General features: G+C 42.8%; 1 protein-coding gene across 4 annotated transcripts in view; it reads right to left on the bottom strand.

Annotated features, from left to right (window-relative positions):
* Window positions 1-17,612, bottom strand: part of mrtfa (myocardin related transcription factor A) — a 55,322-nt gene that overhangs the window by 3,826 nt on the left and 33,884 nt on the right. Inside the window, exons 6-14 of one of the 4 annotated variants that reach the window (XM_062981003.1) lie at window positions 15,627-15,799; window positions 15,008-15,166; window positions 13,765-14,018; window positions 12,334-12,505; window positions 10,876-11,991; window positions 8,294-8,389; window positions 2,246-2,410; window positions 434-640; window positions 150-210 (exon numbers count right to left, since the gene is read on the bottom strand). In XM_062981003.1, coding sequence (XP_062837073.1) covers window positions 150-210; window positions 434-640; window positions 2,246-2,410; window positions 8,294-8,389; window positions 10,876-11,991; window positions 12,334-12,505; window positions 13,765-14,018; window positions 15,008-15,166; window positions 15,627-15,799 — 2,403 coding nt within the window. Of the gene's footprint in view, window positions 1-149; window positions 211-433; window positions 641-2,245; window positions 2,411-8,293; window positions 8,390-10,875; window positions 11,992-12,333; window positions 12,506-13,764; window positions 14,019-15,007; window positions 15,167-15,626; window positions 15,803-17,612 lie in introns of all 4 variants that reach the window. The other 3 variants (XM_016993711.2, XM_016993712.2, XM_008110734.3) reach the window with 3 other exon arrangements.

Raw genomic sequence — 17,612 nt, 5'->3', positions numbered from 1 at the left:
CAAAAAACAGTGGCCTGCTCTCTGTAAATTTGTGCTCAGGCTCATGAGAACTTTGTTTCAATCTATCCTCAATGATGCAGATGCTGCAGAACACACCAGAATAGAAAAGTTTAGAAACCACATGGTATAAACACTTATTCCCCTTTTACCTCCATGTTCAATTAAAATGTCAAATAGGTCATCCATCTGTTGACTTGAACAGCCATTCTCCTGAAAGAGAAAAGATAGTATTTGGTCTGGATGTTGTATTCAACAACAATGTCATGATGTGCACTTCATAATGACTGTGTTGAACAAGCTCAGAGGAATGGCATCTACATGCACAATTTCTAGCATAGCCTCCCATTCAAAGAAGGAAAGACGACCAGCCACAAAAATCCCATTCCAGCCCGTGCCTCCCAGACTTCATTTGCAGGAGACAAATAGTACATACCCTTCCCCAGTTTATGAAGGCTTCCCTCACCTCCGGGGGCTTTGGTTGCTGCTTCACCGCTTCTTCATAACCTGGTGGTTCTTTCATCAAAACTGAGGTGGAAGGTAGAGACAGAGGTGGAGGAGTACCAAAGAAGGACAGGTTCTGCTGCTCAAGGTCCAGTTGGGAAGGAGATGGAGAAGATGGAGAGCCTGGCTGAGAGATAAGCTGTGAACAAAAGAAAAGAAGGCAATGATCAACACTTTTCCTAAAGGGCAATTTATATGCATGCTGGTGATACAAGGCTCCCTACTTAGAACAGACTCTAATCCAATCATGCCTGTTTCTCTCTTCAGGGGCACCACACTCACTTTCAACTGCCAATGCCTTTGTGGAGCTATGTCAAGAGTACATAATACTTGGTTTGCAGGCTACATCCCATTCATTGTGGGCTCACATAACTCAGTTTAGAAGCAGACCATCACCCAAGAGAACTCCCATCAGCAGGTACAATCTTAACTCTAGTATCAGACAGCCACATCATAAGCTAACATCATGCTAGCACTGACCATACCTGAAATCACCTTTGATATAAGCTTGCCTGACATTTGAGAACCTGCTGTGTATCTCATTACCAGAAAAGACTATTCTGGTGAGGCCACAGGACAGTGTCTGTAGCAATGCCCAGGCTGTAGGTCTTCCTGCCTCCAAATGTCCAACTGAGTCCACTTCTCTCATGCTTCCATTGAGTAGTTCAAATGATACTGTTTCATCTAGCCCAGACATGGGCAAACTTCAGTGTTCCAGGTGTTTTGGACTTCAACTCCCATAATTCTTAACAGCCGGCAGGTCCAAAACACCCAGAGGGCCGAAGTTTGCCCATGCCTGATTTAGCCCCTGGTTGTTAAAATTTCAGATGTGGCTTTAAAACGAATATGATTTTAAAGGAAGTTTTCATAATCCTTGTTATAAATTGCTGGGCAAGGAAGTGATTAACAATTATTTCTAACAAACATGATTTCCTTTGAAAAATTTGCCTGGAGGTATAAGGACAAATCCATGGAGGTATAAGGACAAATCCATGCCTCAAAAAAATCTCAGGACATATCTGAACATAACTACTTCTCTACGAAAGGAAATCTACTTGAAACATGTATGGGGTGACATCTGACAACAGTGGAGGTAAAGGGGAATTTTAAAGAAGCGTCTCCATTATTAATAATGATTAATAATTATAATAAATGACTACTTTTATTATTATTAATGCAAATTTTTTCACTTATTTACAGTACTATCACTAACCTTTTTCTTTAAAGGGGGCTACTTGCTATGGAACCGGGTTAACATAGGCAATATGACAACATTACATTGTCAGACATCTTGTCAGATTTAGCTATACAATAGACATACAATTTTATTTAGTTTCATAGCCCCTCTTACAAATACACACACATACACACACTACTTTCTACATATAGAAACCACACATTACAAATACAATATACTATACTACATTACTAATTTGCTGATTTACACAGGACCAACAAACCATATAAATATCTCCCAATCCACACTGCTAGAAGTTGGATCTAAATTCAGTTATCAATGTCTGGAAAATAACTGGTGCTAATATCCTAGACAGACAAATATATCAATATCATTCTAAATGTCCACCCTGTTTGGGATACAAGACAATCGTACTCCATCTCTTGAAGCAGTACAACTCTTAAAAGTTACATTGGATATTACATCAGAAGGAGCCACATTTGGCATGCGGTATGGCAACACAAATCCCTTTCACTTGGTACTCAGGGGAGCTTGCTGACAGGATACCTTTTTCGGTCTACTGGACTGGCCAGTTTTGCTGGGAACGCTGGTTTTCAGAGGTCCTTTGTGGAAGCCATTCAAGAAGAAGGGTTGTAAGTTGGGAGGTGCAGAAAAAGACAAGGCCACCTGAGGAGATTGTCCACTGACCATCTGCAGACCTAGCTTCTGACCCTACAGAAGCACAAGCGATAGAAAGACAAAGGGGAAAAGGGTCAGACACTGACTAGCCCAGCACCCCTTGTAACACCATCCTTCAAAGTACTCCCACAGCAACCGTGAATAATTGAGACTGCAAAGGCTATCTAGTCCAGGTATACACAATCAAAGTGCTCCTGCACATGGCCAGCCAGCCTCTTTTTTAAAATCTCCAGAAAAGGAGACCACCACACTCCTAGGCAGTGTATTCAAATATCGAAAAGCTCTGGTCGTCAGGAAATTCTTTTTATGTTTAGGTGAAATTCCTTTTCCTATAGTTTTAACCCATTGCTCTATGTCATAGTCCTTGGAATAGCTGAAAGCAAGCCAGCTCCATCTTCAATATAATATCATTTTGAATATTTAAATGTGGTGATTATGTCACCTCTTAACCTTCTCTTCTCCAGGGTAAACATATCCAGCTCCCTAGGCTGCTTCTCATGCCAAATCCTTTACCATTTTGGTCACCCTCCTCTGAACGCATTCCAGCTTGTCTGCATCCTTCCTGAATTGTGATGCCCAGAACTGGACACAGTATTTCAGGTGAGGTCTGATGAAAGCAAAATAGTGGTACTATTACTTCTCTTGATTTAGATACTACATTCCTCTATTGATGCATCTGAAAATCACATTAACTTTTTTAGATGCAGCTTGTGGTCTATGAAGATTCATGGATGCCTTTCACATTTCAAGCCTTGTGTCACTCATCCTATTATCTGTTCATTTTAATTTTTCCTACTTAGTTGATAGTTTTTTAGACATTCTGGTTGCTTTATAATTGTGCCTCCAATATCTAACTTTTTACCTGGACACAATTTTATCCCACCTCTAGGGGCCGTACCATGTGAAGCAAAAACATGGTCCTTTTTCTTCCTTTTTTTTTTTTTTTTGCAACTGTTACCCTGAAAACACTGTTCTCACTGGGCCAGCATGAGCATAACCATTCTCAGGTACTAGCAGTAACCACCACGGATTAGGTTCCTTTTTAAAAATATGGTCTAATATTCCAATTATCCATGGGCAGCTGAAAGAGTTAGCATTTCATTTTCCAAATGCTACTGACCTAGCATCATCTTGGGGCATAATGGGAAGTGTAGAAAGTGACTCAGCTCACTACTGCTTCAAGTATTGCCACTGTTATTAGCAAATGAAGAAGTAAATGAATAAACATTTGCCCCATCTCTGGAACGGGAATTTCTTAAAATTAAGAATATGTTGCAACAAACTGGGAGGGGAAAGTGAAAGGAAACATACAGGCTGGGAAAACAGACTGACACACACAAGACACCTAAGTCTTTCTTCCCTGAGGTCTCTCTTGAACCTGCTGTCAGCCTCTGCATCTTTATAAAAGCTGATATATGACTCCCTTATCCACAAATTCAATATCCTGTTTCACTTATCCACACTCCAAAAAAAAAAAAATCCCCCTCCTGGGTGTGTTTGTGGGGTCCTTTAGGTCCTTCAGTGCGGTTTTTTAATAAGCTTGTCAAAATACAGGGTTTGCTATGATCTATGTTTCAGGTGGAGCCCCAGATGGCACAGTGTGTTAAAGCGCTGAGCTGCTGAACTTGCAGACCGAAAGGTCACAGGTTCAAATCCAGGGAGCGGAGTGAGCACCCGCTGTTAGCTCCAGCTTCTGACAACCTAGCAGTTCGAAAACATGCAAATGTGAATAGATCAATAGGTACCGCTCCGGTGGAAAGGTAACAGCGCTCCATGCAGTCATGCCGGCCACATGACATTGGAAGTGTCTACGGACAACACTGGCTCTTCGGTTTAGAAATGGAGATGGGCACCAACCCCCAGAGTCGGACTTGACTAGACTTAACGTCCGGGGAAACCTTTACCTTTACCTATGGTTTCAGGTATTCATGGTATGTGTGTGTGTTTCTTGGAGTGTGTTTTCCACAGATACAGGGTCAAAATGTGCAAGGATTTTTTATTCTACCATAAGGATTAGATATACTTTATTCCTAAAGGCAAGAGTCTCTTTCTTCATTATGGGAAGAAACGCACAAACTGGCACATAACCATGTATGCACACAAAAGCCAGTTCCCAAATTGAATCACATCTTATATGAGTAAAAAAGAGAAGTCAGGATGGCGTAATTCCAGAAAGGAGGAAGACTGATTCTGAATGGCTGCAACTACCAACATAAAAAAATGTTAGCCTGATTTCCAGCTATATGTATATACACCCTTTCATCTTCCTTTGTAAGTGAATGCCATTCATTCTTAAGCAAGGGAAACTACTCAAGGCAACAATGTAGCAGGGAACAAAACCTTCCCCCATGACCATCAGGGACTTACTTCTACAGAAGCCTCCCATGTGAAGGCTGCAGGGTATTTTAATGCTTCACAAACTGACAGGAGTCAGATTCAGGAGTCCTGCACTAGAAGAGTTGGAAATGTTTTCATTCAGAGATTGTATTCAGACTGGGTAAGGGGGCAGGTTCAGGTGCTGAAAAAAAAGTGTGGCCCTACTATTTGCTTTGCTTCCCCACACAGGATGGAATCCTGTTGGTTAGTTCCAACCAGACTTACCAACCCACTGAATTGATAGCTGAACAATGAATTAACCAATACAGTGATACCTCACTTATCGCAGGGGTTACATTCTAAGACCACCCGCAATAAGTGAAAATCTGTGAAATAGGGACGTTATTATTATTTTAATATTCAATATTTATTTATTTACCCCATTGCTGCTTCTCCTCAGGGCTGCCCCCTCGCTTTGTGCCTGGCATGTTCCTCTGGCTGCCTCTGCTCCTGCAGCCAGGGAAGAAGGAACGTCTCCGCTCGATCAGTGAGCGAGCGAGCGAGCAAGGGAGGGAGGGTGGGAGAGGCATGGCAGAGAGTAAGGGGGGGGGGGGGCTGAGAGTGAGGCTGATTCCTATGGAGAATGGAAGGAGGGTGTGTCTGGAGAGAGAGGCGAGAGTGAGGGGGGAGTGGCTGGGAGCGAGAGACTGATTCCTATGGAGAATGGAAGGAGAGTGTCTGGAGAGAGAGGCGTGGCAGAGTGTTGGGGGGGGAGGCTGGGAGAGAGAGACTGATTCCTATGGAGAATGGAAGGAGAGTGTCTGGAGAGAGAGGCGTGGCAGAGTGTTTGGGGGGGGGGGAGGCTGGGAGCGAGAGACTGATTCCTATGGAGAATGGAAGGAGAGTGTCTGGAGAGAGAGGCGTGGCAGAGTGTTTGGGGGGGGGGGAGGCTGGGAGAGAGAGACTGATTCCTATGGAGAATCAGTTATACGTTTCCAGCGTGGCCCGGCTGGAGCGGCATCTGCCTGGCTGCCTCTTCCAGGCTTCTGCCGCCTGCCCTCTCTCTCTTCTCACCCACCCTCCCTCGCTCGCTCGCCCACTGATGATACACTCAGAAGCAGAGGCAGCCAGAGGAACATGCCAGGCACGAAGCAAGGGGGCAGCCCTGAGGAGAAGCAGCAATGGGGTAAATAAATAAATAATTTCCCTGTGAAAGAGCGAGTCCGCGATAAGTGAACCGTGAAGTAGTGAGGGAACACTGTACAGAAAGTTATAAGTACATTCACCTCCCTTGTATTAAGACTTTTTACTACTTCTCTTAGAAGCCTAATTTTTAGTAAGACTAAATGACATTCCCACCATATTTTCATTATATCCCTTAATTCTGATGGTTGTCTCATCAGTTTTCCTCAATCAGTTGTTGCGTCCTGTTGCAGCATTTCTCTGGGATGGGAACTGAGGGCCCTACCTTGCATTAGTTCCTGCCTTGCATTGGTTCACAGGTCCCAAAAGATGCTCCATGTCTGCGATCGGACCCCTTGGCCAAGAGCCTATGGAGTTGCCAGGGATCCTATTCTGTACACTATGTCATTTAATAACCATATGAAACCACTAGGAGATGACATCCAAAGATCTAAGGCTGCACACACTTTTCCTATTACCTGGAAGCGAAAGAGTTTTTTGTCATTATCTTGATGCAAGTAATGGACTGGATGGACCCACAGGTTGAGAACCACTGGTTTAGAAGGTTGGGGTTTTTTAAGCAGAATACTCCTGGGCCCAGTCTTATCCAAGAATCCTCTGGTGGCAGCTGTGGTCAGGTGGACTGCTTCTAGTCAGCTTTAGTTGCTATCTTAGGTACACTCCTTTTTTAATAATGCTGATCTAACTAGCTGCATTGTAACTAAATCACTTGAACTTTACCTGAACAAAATGTAGCAGTCATATCAATTTGTGGAATTTGCATTAATGATCACATTATTCCAGCTTTATAGTATTTGCACTAGCTTCCACTTTGCTTCCACACTTTTCTGTCCATACTCTTCCTAAATGATGCCACCCATTCGCTGAGTTCAACAGTGGAGGCTCTGCTAGGTGCCCCAGCACTTTTTTGAAATAAAACTGGTTGAGATGTGAGACAGGAATGTTTCTGCTGCATTATTCAAGTCTTTGGAACTCGCTTTTAAAAAGATGCCTATGGCTCCCTGTGTTACGTGTGCTGCTGAGACTATTCTTTCTTCTTCATTCATGCAGTCATTTCCGACTCTTTGTGACCTCATGGACCAGTCCACGCCAGAGCTCCCTGTCGGCCATCGCCGCCCCCAGTTCCTTCAAGGTCAAGCCAGTCACTTCAAGGATACCATCCATCCATCTCGCCCTTGGTCGGCCTCTCTTCCTTTTTCCTTCCATTTTAACCAGCATCATGATCTTTTCCAAGCTTTCCTGTCTTCTCATTATGTGGCCAAAATACTTCATCTTTGCCTCTAGTATCCTTTCCTCCAGTGAGCAAGTAAAAAGGTAAAGGTGTTCCCTGACATTAAGTCCAGTCGTGACTGACTCTGGGGGTTGGTCCTCATCTCCATTTCTAAGCCGAAGAGCCGGCGTTGTCCATAGACACCTCCAAGGTCATGTGGCCGGCATGACTGCGTGGAGCGCCGTTACCTTCCCACCAGAGCGGTACCTATTGATCTACTCACATCTGCATGTTTTCGAACTGCTAGGTTGGCAGGAGCTGGGGCTAATAGCGGGCACTCATTCCGCTCCCGGGATTTGAACCTGGGACCTTTTGGTCCGCACAGCCGGGCATTATTTCCTGGACTATGGACTGGTTGGATCTTCTTGCTGTCCAAGGCACACTCAGGATTTTCCTCCAGCACCAAAGTTCAAAAGCATCTATCTTCCTTCGCTCAGCCTTCCTTATGGTCCAGCTCTCGCAACCATAGGTTACTATGGGGAATACCATTACTTTAACTATGCGGACCTTTGTTGACAGTGTGATGTCTCTGCTTTTCACTATTTTACTGAGGTTGGCTATTGCTCTCCTCCCAAGAAGTAGACATCTTCTGATTCTAGTGAACCTTAAATATGGGCGTTTTACATTTTAAAACTTGTTTTAAGCTACTCCTATAGCAGCATTTTTATTTTTGTATTTATTGATCAACGATTTCATAATTTTTGTGCATTATGGGTATAGTTGTAAAGAAAATCAGTATAAACATTTCTAAATAAGGGAAAATGTAGTGGGAAATTTTATCATCTTTTACTGCACAGATGAAATAGCAAGGTCAGAACAAGGGAGAGAAGCTAAACTCAAAAAACATTGTCTTAGAGGTTAACCGTCACTCTAAAAATGTATAAAGCCAGATAATCTACAGGATTGCTCTATCAGTTCAGAAACGGAGGCAAAAGTACTTCGACTTGATCACCTTGCCTGCTCTACTCCAACTTTCCCTCAGGCAAAGCAATGTTGGCAAGTTGTGCATTGAGCGCAGCTGTGTGAAAATAAGTTCGATATGCAAAACCCAGCAATGCTTCTTTCCTCCCCTCTGACACCCAGACCACAATGCAAATTATGAGGAAACCAATGGGTGTGTCAGCTACCTTTTTGTTGGCCTCACTTGGCACTGTCTGCAGAGATGTCTGGGAGCTGTTTACAGGTTGCTGGCTGGATGTTTTTGCTGATGGAGATGATACTCTCTGAGAAAGAAAAAAAGCAAGCAAGAAAGCTTAATATTTTAAATTCATCATTTCAGTTGAGATCCTGTCTTGAGAAGCAAGTGCTGCAGACAGGGCCGTAGCCAGAAAAAATTTTCGAGAGGGGTTTTGAAAATTTCGGGGGGGGGGGGGTTGAACCCCTAGCACACACCCCTCCCTGCTACAAACCTGTCAATATCTGCTTGAGATAGTGCCTGGAGGGAATCTTACTGTTTTCCGTCTCATAGACTTAGCATGGGGATTTGGTTAACCAGTTAAAATTCATGAGTAAATTTCATGTTTTTTTATAACCTGAAAAAATTCGGGGGGGGGGGGGGGTTGAACCCCTAAAACCACCCCCTCACTACAGGTCTGGCTGCAGATGAAATAACAGAACCTCTGTGTAAAATGTGTGTAAAATTAAGGGAGATGGTACAGTGAGACTGGTAGAGATGCAAAATGGTCTAAAATGATGTGTTAATAAGTGAGTGTATGGAGAAGCAGTGTCACGGTAGCAAAAATGGAGCTTGCAGAACTAACAAAATTTCTAGTGTTGGGGAAGGAAATTACTGCCATAGCCCTCAGTACTTCATTCTGCTAAGTAACACATGACATTTGACTAAGTAACACATGACATAGGTCTCGGTCTCTTTCAGCACGACCCTCCTGACTAATGGAAATTATCTTTACCTATAAAAGTAAATCTATAGATCTTGTAAACGACTCAGTACAATTATACAAAACCTCCACCTGGCCCTAGTCTTCTTGAAGACATTCCCACTCCCTCCCTGGCCACAACTAAGATGACTTCTGTTTCCTCTCTCCATCTCACTGGCCTAGGAGTAAAATTTGTCATTATTCAGCCAACATCTTGAGGAGCACTGTCTGAATAATTTATCTGAACTGAGTTCCAATATGAATAGTAAGTGGAAGGCAAAAAGGCTGCATGCTTGACTAGAAACCAAAGTTAATACCAAAAGTAAATTAGAAGGCCTTACAATTTCATTTTGTATGAAACACGTTGGTTCAATCTGTTGAGATCATCCATGGAGATAAAAAATGAATGGCCATGACATTGGCTATAGACTACAGTTCAAATTACTCATCTATATCTATATCTATACCCATAATAAAAGTGAAAACCCGCATGTGTGTATGTGGCATGGATGTCTGCTCACACAGACAGCCTCTGGCCTCCACAAACAGGCTACAGTTCCCAGTGCTGAGGAGCCACCAAGTCACTCTTTTCCACTGACATTGCGGTTACAGTGATTGCCATGAACATGCAGCCCAAACCCTGCCAATGTCCTCCCCAAACACTACGGCCCACCACCCAAGGAATGCTTTCATTTGGGGACGATTTCATCCTAGATTGTGCCTTTTCCTCCACCACAGGCAGGCATCCCAGGGTTCTCCATTGGTGTGGAATTTGCATGACCCCGCCTACTGCCCTTCCCTTTCAAACCTATCTGCAGAGCAAACACAGCAGAGGAGGACTTTGGGGGAATTGACTCCACATGGTGGAAGGTGTAGTTCACCCTGCATCAAGTCAGAGCACTGTGACTCCTACTGGGGAATGTAGAGGAGTTGTAGTTCACCTACATCCAGAATTCTATGAACCCAAACAATGATGGGTCTGGGCCAAACTTGCCATGCATACCCAATATGCCCAGATTTGAATACTGGTGGGTTTTGAGGGGAATTGGCCTGGACATGTGGGAGTAGTAGGTACTGGGATTTATAGTTTACCTGCAATGAATGAGCTCTTCGAACCCCACTGATGATGCACCAGGACCAAACTTGGCACACAGAGCCCCCATAACCAATAGAACATATTGGACAAGTTTGGGGAAAAGGGAGTTAGAGTTCACCGGCATCCAGAGAAACTGGCCTACACCGACAATGGAACGGGGCCAAACTTTGCAGAGAAGCCTCATGACCAACTGAACATACTGCAGGGGTTTGTGGGAATGGGCCTTGATTCTGGGAGTTGTACTTCACTCGCATCCAAAGAGAACTGAACCCCGCCAACGACGGATCTGGACCACACTTGGTACACAGACCCAAAATGGCCAACTTTGAATACTGGCAGGTTTTGGGGAGGATTGACCCACGATTCTGGGAATTGTAATTCACCCACTCCAAACAGAATACATAACATTCAAAGACACATAATGCCTTTTTCAAATAACCCGGGCATTGCCGGGTCCCCCAGCTAGTATAGCACTAAAAAGCAGAGTGAAAGTCTGCATACTTTGAAAGAACACATTGATCTTAATTGTGTCCTCGGCATGAATGATCACATGCTGCTTCTCCCAATCCGTATTTGCAATATAGATTTTTCCTCTTGCTACATTAACAGCTGATAGTGCATTATATTATCGATGCAGGAACAGCTATTCATTTTCAAAACAACATTGTGGGATTTGTTCCCTGTTTGAAAGCCTTCTGCACAAACAACTCCAGTTGCAGGGAATGTGCAGACCTACCGTCAATGGCAATGGGCTGCTCCCCGCTTTGTCCTGAGGTGAAAGGCCCTGCCTCTCTGCATTCTGACTGGTCACTGTGAGGACGATGTGAGTGCCAGTGGAATCTGTGATGAGGGTTGGGGGAGGGCCTCCCTTGATGAGGTCTCGGAAGCCCCCACCTTGCTGGCCAAGGAAAAAACTTGAGGTCTGGCACAACGGTGGCTCTGTCTCCGCAGCTGGCACCTCCTGCTTCACCATTACGGCTTTCTTTGGCACTGAGCTTGTATCTGAGGTGTCCATTTGGCTTACGGTCTGTGTGGGTTTTAATTGGTCAGTTTGGCAGTTGGGCTGCCCCACAGATTGGCAACTCATAAAGCCTTTTTCACTCTTAACATGGGTACCAAACACAGATGGCTCAGGGACTGCAGCTGTACCCTCTTCTCCAACAACTGTAGCAGACGGTGGCTGCTGAGACCGCTTTTCTCTTTCCAGTTGCAGCCTCAGCATTTCCACCAGCTGCTGCTTCTGTTTCAGCATGCGGGTGAGCTCCTCAATTTGTTTATCTTTCTCCTGAAGCATTTGGTCTTTATCCTGGACCACCTCCATATCTTGTCTGCTGCTGCTGCTAATACAGGACTCTGCCTTTGACACCAGATTTGCACTACAAGTGCTGCTTTTGGAGCTCTCTTCTTTCACCAGAAATTGCACTGGCGAAGCTTGTAAGGTGAGCTGAGTGAGAGGAGAAGTCACCATCTCCCCAAAGGCATCCCCACTGGTTGAATTCTCATCCCCAGCACTCATTAGTGAGCGCTCCGAGGGAGTGGGTGACACAGGAGGCGTTGAACCTGTGCTACCAAACTTCATCACACTGCTGCCACTGACTGTGGCCATGACAACCTCTGCTGACGTAATGCCTGTGCCGACCAGCGCAGGCCCTGTACTCAGCCTAGGGGCTGGAAAAGCGACCACCACCTCAGTAGCCTTTGGGAGAATTGCCGCATTGGGCTTTGGAGCAGCGACTGCTCGGCTAGCTGTACCATTCTGCTCTTGATAAGCCTTGAGCCTCTCAATTAGATCGTTCTTGGTACCTGACACAGGCAGTGCCCTCATCTTCAATTCCTGCTTCAGCTCTGCCACCTAATATTAAAGAGGAAAATTAAAGGAAAAGCTAAATTAGCTAGGAGAATTTTGCTCACAAAAAAGGACAATGTCCTCCCATTCTAACCAGCTTCCTGACAGCAAAACAAGACTACATGCATGGCACTATTCAACAAGTTCCATCCTTAAAGTAGAAAAAAGTGCGTTTTCAACCCTTTATTCTCCTTACCAACACCAACATCATCCATTATGGTGGCAATGCATTTGCATCACATCTTGTTGAATATGTTCTCAGCAACCCATGCATTGAAAAAGTTATATTATACTTTCTTTATCAAAAAACAAAACATTCAAGGTAACTGTCAACAAGTCTTTGGTTACCTTCATGTCATCAAGATTAGCAGGGAGAGCTCCTGGCTTGGTCATAGGAACATTGCTGTTTTGTCGCATCAACCCATTAGCGCTGGAAGAAACAGAAGAGGTGCAGCTACCAGTAGCTGAAAGACTACGCATAGGTGGAGCGTTACTGCCATTCTGCTGCTCTCCTGGAGGCCTGAAGGAGGAAAGAATGTGAGTAGAATTTTTGAAAAAGATTTTCATATGGTTTTAATACATTTTAGTATTGTTTTGTTTTAATATATAAATTGTTTATATTTTTAAAATGTTACTAGCTGTACTGAGTCAAATTATTGGAAGACAGGTCAGGCACAAATGCATAAAGTAGTCATACTTGAGTCTAATGCACCATCAAATCTAATGCACACCTTCATTTCCAAAACCATGAAACCAAAAAAAGGATCTGCTGGAAAATGTAATGTGCAGTGGCAGAAAGTGCACTCATTGTTTGCCCAAAAAGTTGTGCATTACAGTTGCTTCCTACTTAGAACTCCTTCTTTAAAAACAAAAGTGTTAGGGCACCAAAGCTTCCAACAAAGGAAACCTTGGAAAGTAAAACCCTGGGATGAATATCTATGCTGCAGATTTAATGCATTTTAACTGCCTTGGTTCAAAGCCATGGAATCACAGAGTCAGCAGTTTGACAAGACCTTGAGCTTTCTCTGCCAAAGAATGCTGATGCCTTACCAAACTACAAATCTCAGGATTGCACTGCATTGAACCATGGCAATTAAATGAGAGATGACATTCCTCAAATAGGAGCACCAGGTGCAGCTCCTGAAGCAGCTGCCCCTTTGGCTTTGGCTCAGCACTTAAGATTACTATATGACGTGGATCTAATGTGCACCCTCCTAAGTTTATAGAGATAATTTAGCCAAAAAAGGCGAGCATTAGATTCAGGTAAATATGATAAATATGGTAACATTAACAATAATATGTTGAATTCAAGCAGTACTGTATTGATGATGATTAAATAATGATCAACACCAATCAGAAGTTTCTATTAGAGGGGAGGGGAGGCACACTCAAAAAGGATTTATTTATTTATTTATTTATTTATTTATTTATTTATAGCACTTTTACCCCGCCTTTCTCACCCGAGAGGACTCAAGGCGGCTTTCTCACAAAAGCATACTGTCAAGCATTTTTAAACAATCTAATTACATAAAATCTACTAATACTGAACTCTTGCTTAACTCAACAAAATCTGGTCTGTCACACTCACAAACAAGACTAATTCTGAAATTTGTGGTCAGGTTAACATATGGATGAGCTTTTGCTGAGAATGAGAGGAATGTTGCATGCTGCTGCAACTCCCATGATTTTATGGGGTTAGATGAAAATGCACAATTTCAAATCAACTGATACAGGACTTCTATTCGGGGGGGGGGGGTACACACACAAAGCAACCCATACTTTGGTGGCGCTGGTAGGATGGTTTGATAGTTGTAGTGCTGTTGCTGCTGCTGATTAAGGATTTGGAGCTGCAAGAAGAGCTGCTGTTGCTGCAGTATTTTGGCATAAGATGAATCCATTGGAGGTGCTCCCTTGTCCTGCTTTTGGTCCGGTGGAATATATTGGTGATACTTCAGCTTCTTGACTTTCGGTTTCGGTTCCTTGGATTTTTTGCTACGCTGGGTCTTTTCACAAGATGACTTGGTCTGGCTTTGCTGCATGAAGTCAAAAAACAGGTGACCCAAGATAAGGTGGCTGGATAGTAAGAATAAAGAACTCGAATGCAGAAAAAACAATAACAATAACAATTCTGCGGATGTGTTCTATATGCTTTTCTCATTTATTACGACCTTCCCCAATTAATGTTTAGATACAGGCCATGGAAAAAAAGTTTAAGGTACATAACTTTTCAGTAATATACCTTAAAACTCCTATACAAAAAATGTGCTAATTATATAAACATGTAAAATGCAGCTGTGATACTATTATATATTAAGAAAATAGGAATTATTCCAAATTTTAATATTTATGCAAGATATAGAATCTATGTAGTGGCCTATATAGAATCTATGTAGTTAGCTACAACTAAGCTGATAGGTTTTAGAGTCCTAGTTTGGCCTTATATCATGGCAAAACATGATCACAGGCCAACAGGCATGCAAAAATTCATTTGTATTAGTGAACTTGTAAAGCATTTCTTGTGTTTGCTTAGCAGTTTCAAGCTTGCAAAAATACAAAGGCTGAGAACAAACGGTGTGAATTTTTCTCTACTGCTAAACTGCTTGAAAAGTTTTCCCTGCTACTGGGAGAGGGATGAGCCATGCTTGTACATTTTCTTTGCTTTCTTCTGCACTACATAACCCTTGGGAGTCCATCTTCCATTAGCTTTAGCCTGCAGTGAATGCAGCCCAACTTAGGTACCCTATATATCTTGTGATTAGGACTGAACCTAAATGGTGCCCGAAAGACAGAAGTTACTTAGGGGCCAGTTCTGCTACCTGCTAATAGGTTGCCTGATACTAGGCATTATGGAGTGAACAGGGCACTTATATTCACAGGTTTTACTTCTTGCTGCTTTTTAAATTAATACAATGGCCAAAGGAAGATTACGTTACTCAATATTTTCCACCCATTCTTATAACATATTCCTAACAGTCTGGATTCTTTTCCTGCTATTTGTGTATAATCCCATTTTAAATTGTACCTTTATAAGGGTTGGAAGTGGTTTGGCAGCAGGAGCAGCAATTCCGTTCATGAGATTAGGAGGCATCAGCGGTGGTGGTGGTGGTAGGGAGGTTGGCGGCTGTTCAGAAAGGAAAGGAGTCTCATTGGAGTCTGTGCTGATTTTTAACTGACAGATAACCTACAAAAGTAGATATTGAACACACAGGCCCATTAGTATATCTATGCTTCTTATTCCTATCTTTTCAACAAGAAATATGAGCCTTTATGGAGCACACAGCCTATATGTCATCTGCTTCAGATGACATGCAGCAAAGCCAAGCCTCATTTTAAATATTTCTTCCTTATTTTCACATTGTTTCTCAACTGCAGCTGAGTTCTCCCAAGCAATCCAGTCTCTAATATCGACTCCAAAAGAGTCCCACAAATGTTTATCACTAGTCATTTGTCTGGCATAAAGTATATAAGTGCAAATATGTCCAAGTTCAAATATTGTTTTTCCTGAATAATCACTAGAATGCCCCTCTTGTGATCTCCCATCTTCTGAAAGCCTCATCATCCCTTTTTCTACATGGAAAGACACATCTGTTGTCTGAATACAGCAAAAGGGTTTAATGAGTGCCCAGATTTCACATTCTCACCTGAGCAGGAGAAGCCACTGCGGCAGCAGAAAATGACTCGCCAACACGTGCTTCCATTGGGGATGGCACAGACCCCTGAGATTCATGGCTGGCTGGCTGTTCTGGAGACAGAGCATCACTGCTGTCCTCGTCGAAGGAAGAATTGTCTGCTACCTTAGGGTAATTCACTTGACCTACTGAAAACAATAAATGGAAGACCATCCACTAAATCATAGAAGACAAGAGCTCAATCCTACCTAACAAGAGATATTTCTGGACTTTTCTTAGGAAGGAAAATTAGAGACAAATTTTGGACATTTGCTTTGGAAAATATTTTAATTATCACCCCTGCCAATAAAGAATGGGAGTGAAATCTAAGAGGAACGTCCCTTCTGTATCTCTCTGCAGGAAAATGCAAGAGAAATTAGATCAAGACTTGTGTTGTTCTCATTTCTGAAGATCTGATTTGGAATAGAAAAAGGAAAGATTAGCAATATTTTACCAGATTTTTAAAAGTAATCAGAATAACCGTCAATGGCAAACATGAAAATTGAATCATTTCCAAAGAATTCAGAATAGCATACAAAGTTATAAGGAAAAAACTCCTTCAGACCTACCAATGTCAGAGACATTCTTTATGCTTTTAATCACAACTCAGAAGTAACTGACAGCTCTACATTAGGAGAGACACTTCACTGCAAACAGTACTTGTGGCTTCCACCTACATCTATTCTAAATATGCATCCTTCAGAAAAAGCTTCCTATATTTCCTTACAAGAACTGAAAAGAGGACAGGGAAGAAAAGAATCTTACTTCTATTTTTATTGATGCAGCATAAAAAGAAGAATTTTCAATTCAGACCAGAGGAGCAGAAAGAACACAGTCTATGACAGGAGTGTATAGGAATCTACACCTGAAATTGTGCCTCAGTTGTGTCATTCCTTACCCCTCTTTCCTCAAGAAGGTTTATGTTATTCTATTCAAAACTATTTCCCATTATTTTACTTATTTATTTTGGGAAGAAGAAACAGCAAAAGATACTGCCCAAATAAAGAAGAATACTATCGGATTATACATCCCTTTCCCTTTTACTCTTAAAAGAATCCGAACTTCTTTTTCCAATGACTCAGATCTACTCTCACCCCAAATTTGAGGGAGAAAGTCAGAACAAACATATCAAGGGGAAATTGCCATCTTAGAACAGCTCTCCAGTTTTAGGGATTACCCATATTTACTCGAAACTAGTGCACCACTGAATCTAATGTGCACCTAAATTTTCAAATTCCTGAAACCACAAAAAATATTTACAGGCAAATGTACTGTGCAGTGGAAAGAAGTGCACTCTTTCCAATTTGTTACAAAAAGATGTGCATGTATGCTTAGAATTCCTTCTTTAAAAATAAAAAAGTGTTGGATCACCAAATCTTCCAGCAATGGAAAATAATACCAGAGAATTAAGTAACCCTTGATGGGAAGATGGAATGGGAAGGGAGACAAGAGGAAATTGGAAGGAGGGAAGATGGAAGGAAAAGAAAAAAAGGAGGATGAGAAGAAATACACCATGCAACACCAGGAGAGCAAAGGCAGCATGGGGCTGGTGAGGCAGCGGTAGAGGCCTCACCAGCAGCAGGAGGCGGCGGCCATGGCTCTGGCAAGCCCTGGTGAGCAGAGGCAAACAGAGGGGTTCTCGGGACTAGAGGAGGCGAAGGCAGTGGTGAATTGGAGCAAGCAGTGAGGCTGGCTCTCCCTGCCTCTCCTGTGTGTGCCCGCACCCAAAACCTTCTCTTTACCATATTATGCAAATATAATGTGCATCCCAATTTTGGCATGGTCATTTAGCCAATAAAGGTGCACCTTAAATTTGTGTAAATTTGGTATGTACCTTGGCTTCTAAGCCACTGATGCTTTACCATAGACCTGCCTGGCCAAGCAAACTGAGTGACTCAGAATGCTAACTGAAGCAACTGTATTGGCATTTGTAGGAAAATCATGTGCAATTGTTATCCT

The sequence above is a fragment of the Anolis carolinensis genome, chromosome 5, assembly GCF_035594765.1.
Source record: "Anolis carolinensis isolate JA03-04 chromosome 5, rAnoCar3.1.pri, whole genome shotgun sequence".
Taxonomy (NCBI): domain Eukaryota; kingdom Metazoa; phylum Chordata; class Lepidosauria; order Squamata; family Dactyloidae; genus Anolis; species Anolis carolinensis.
Note: the sequence above shows the minus strand (reverse complement) of the source record. Positions and strands in the feature narration are given on the sequence as shown.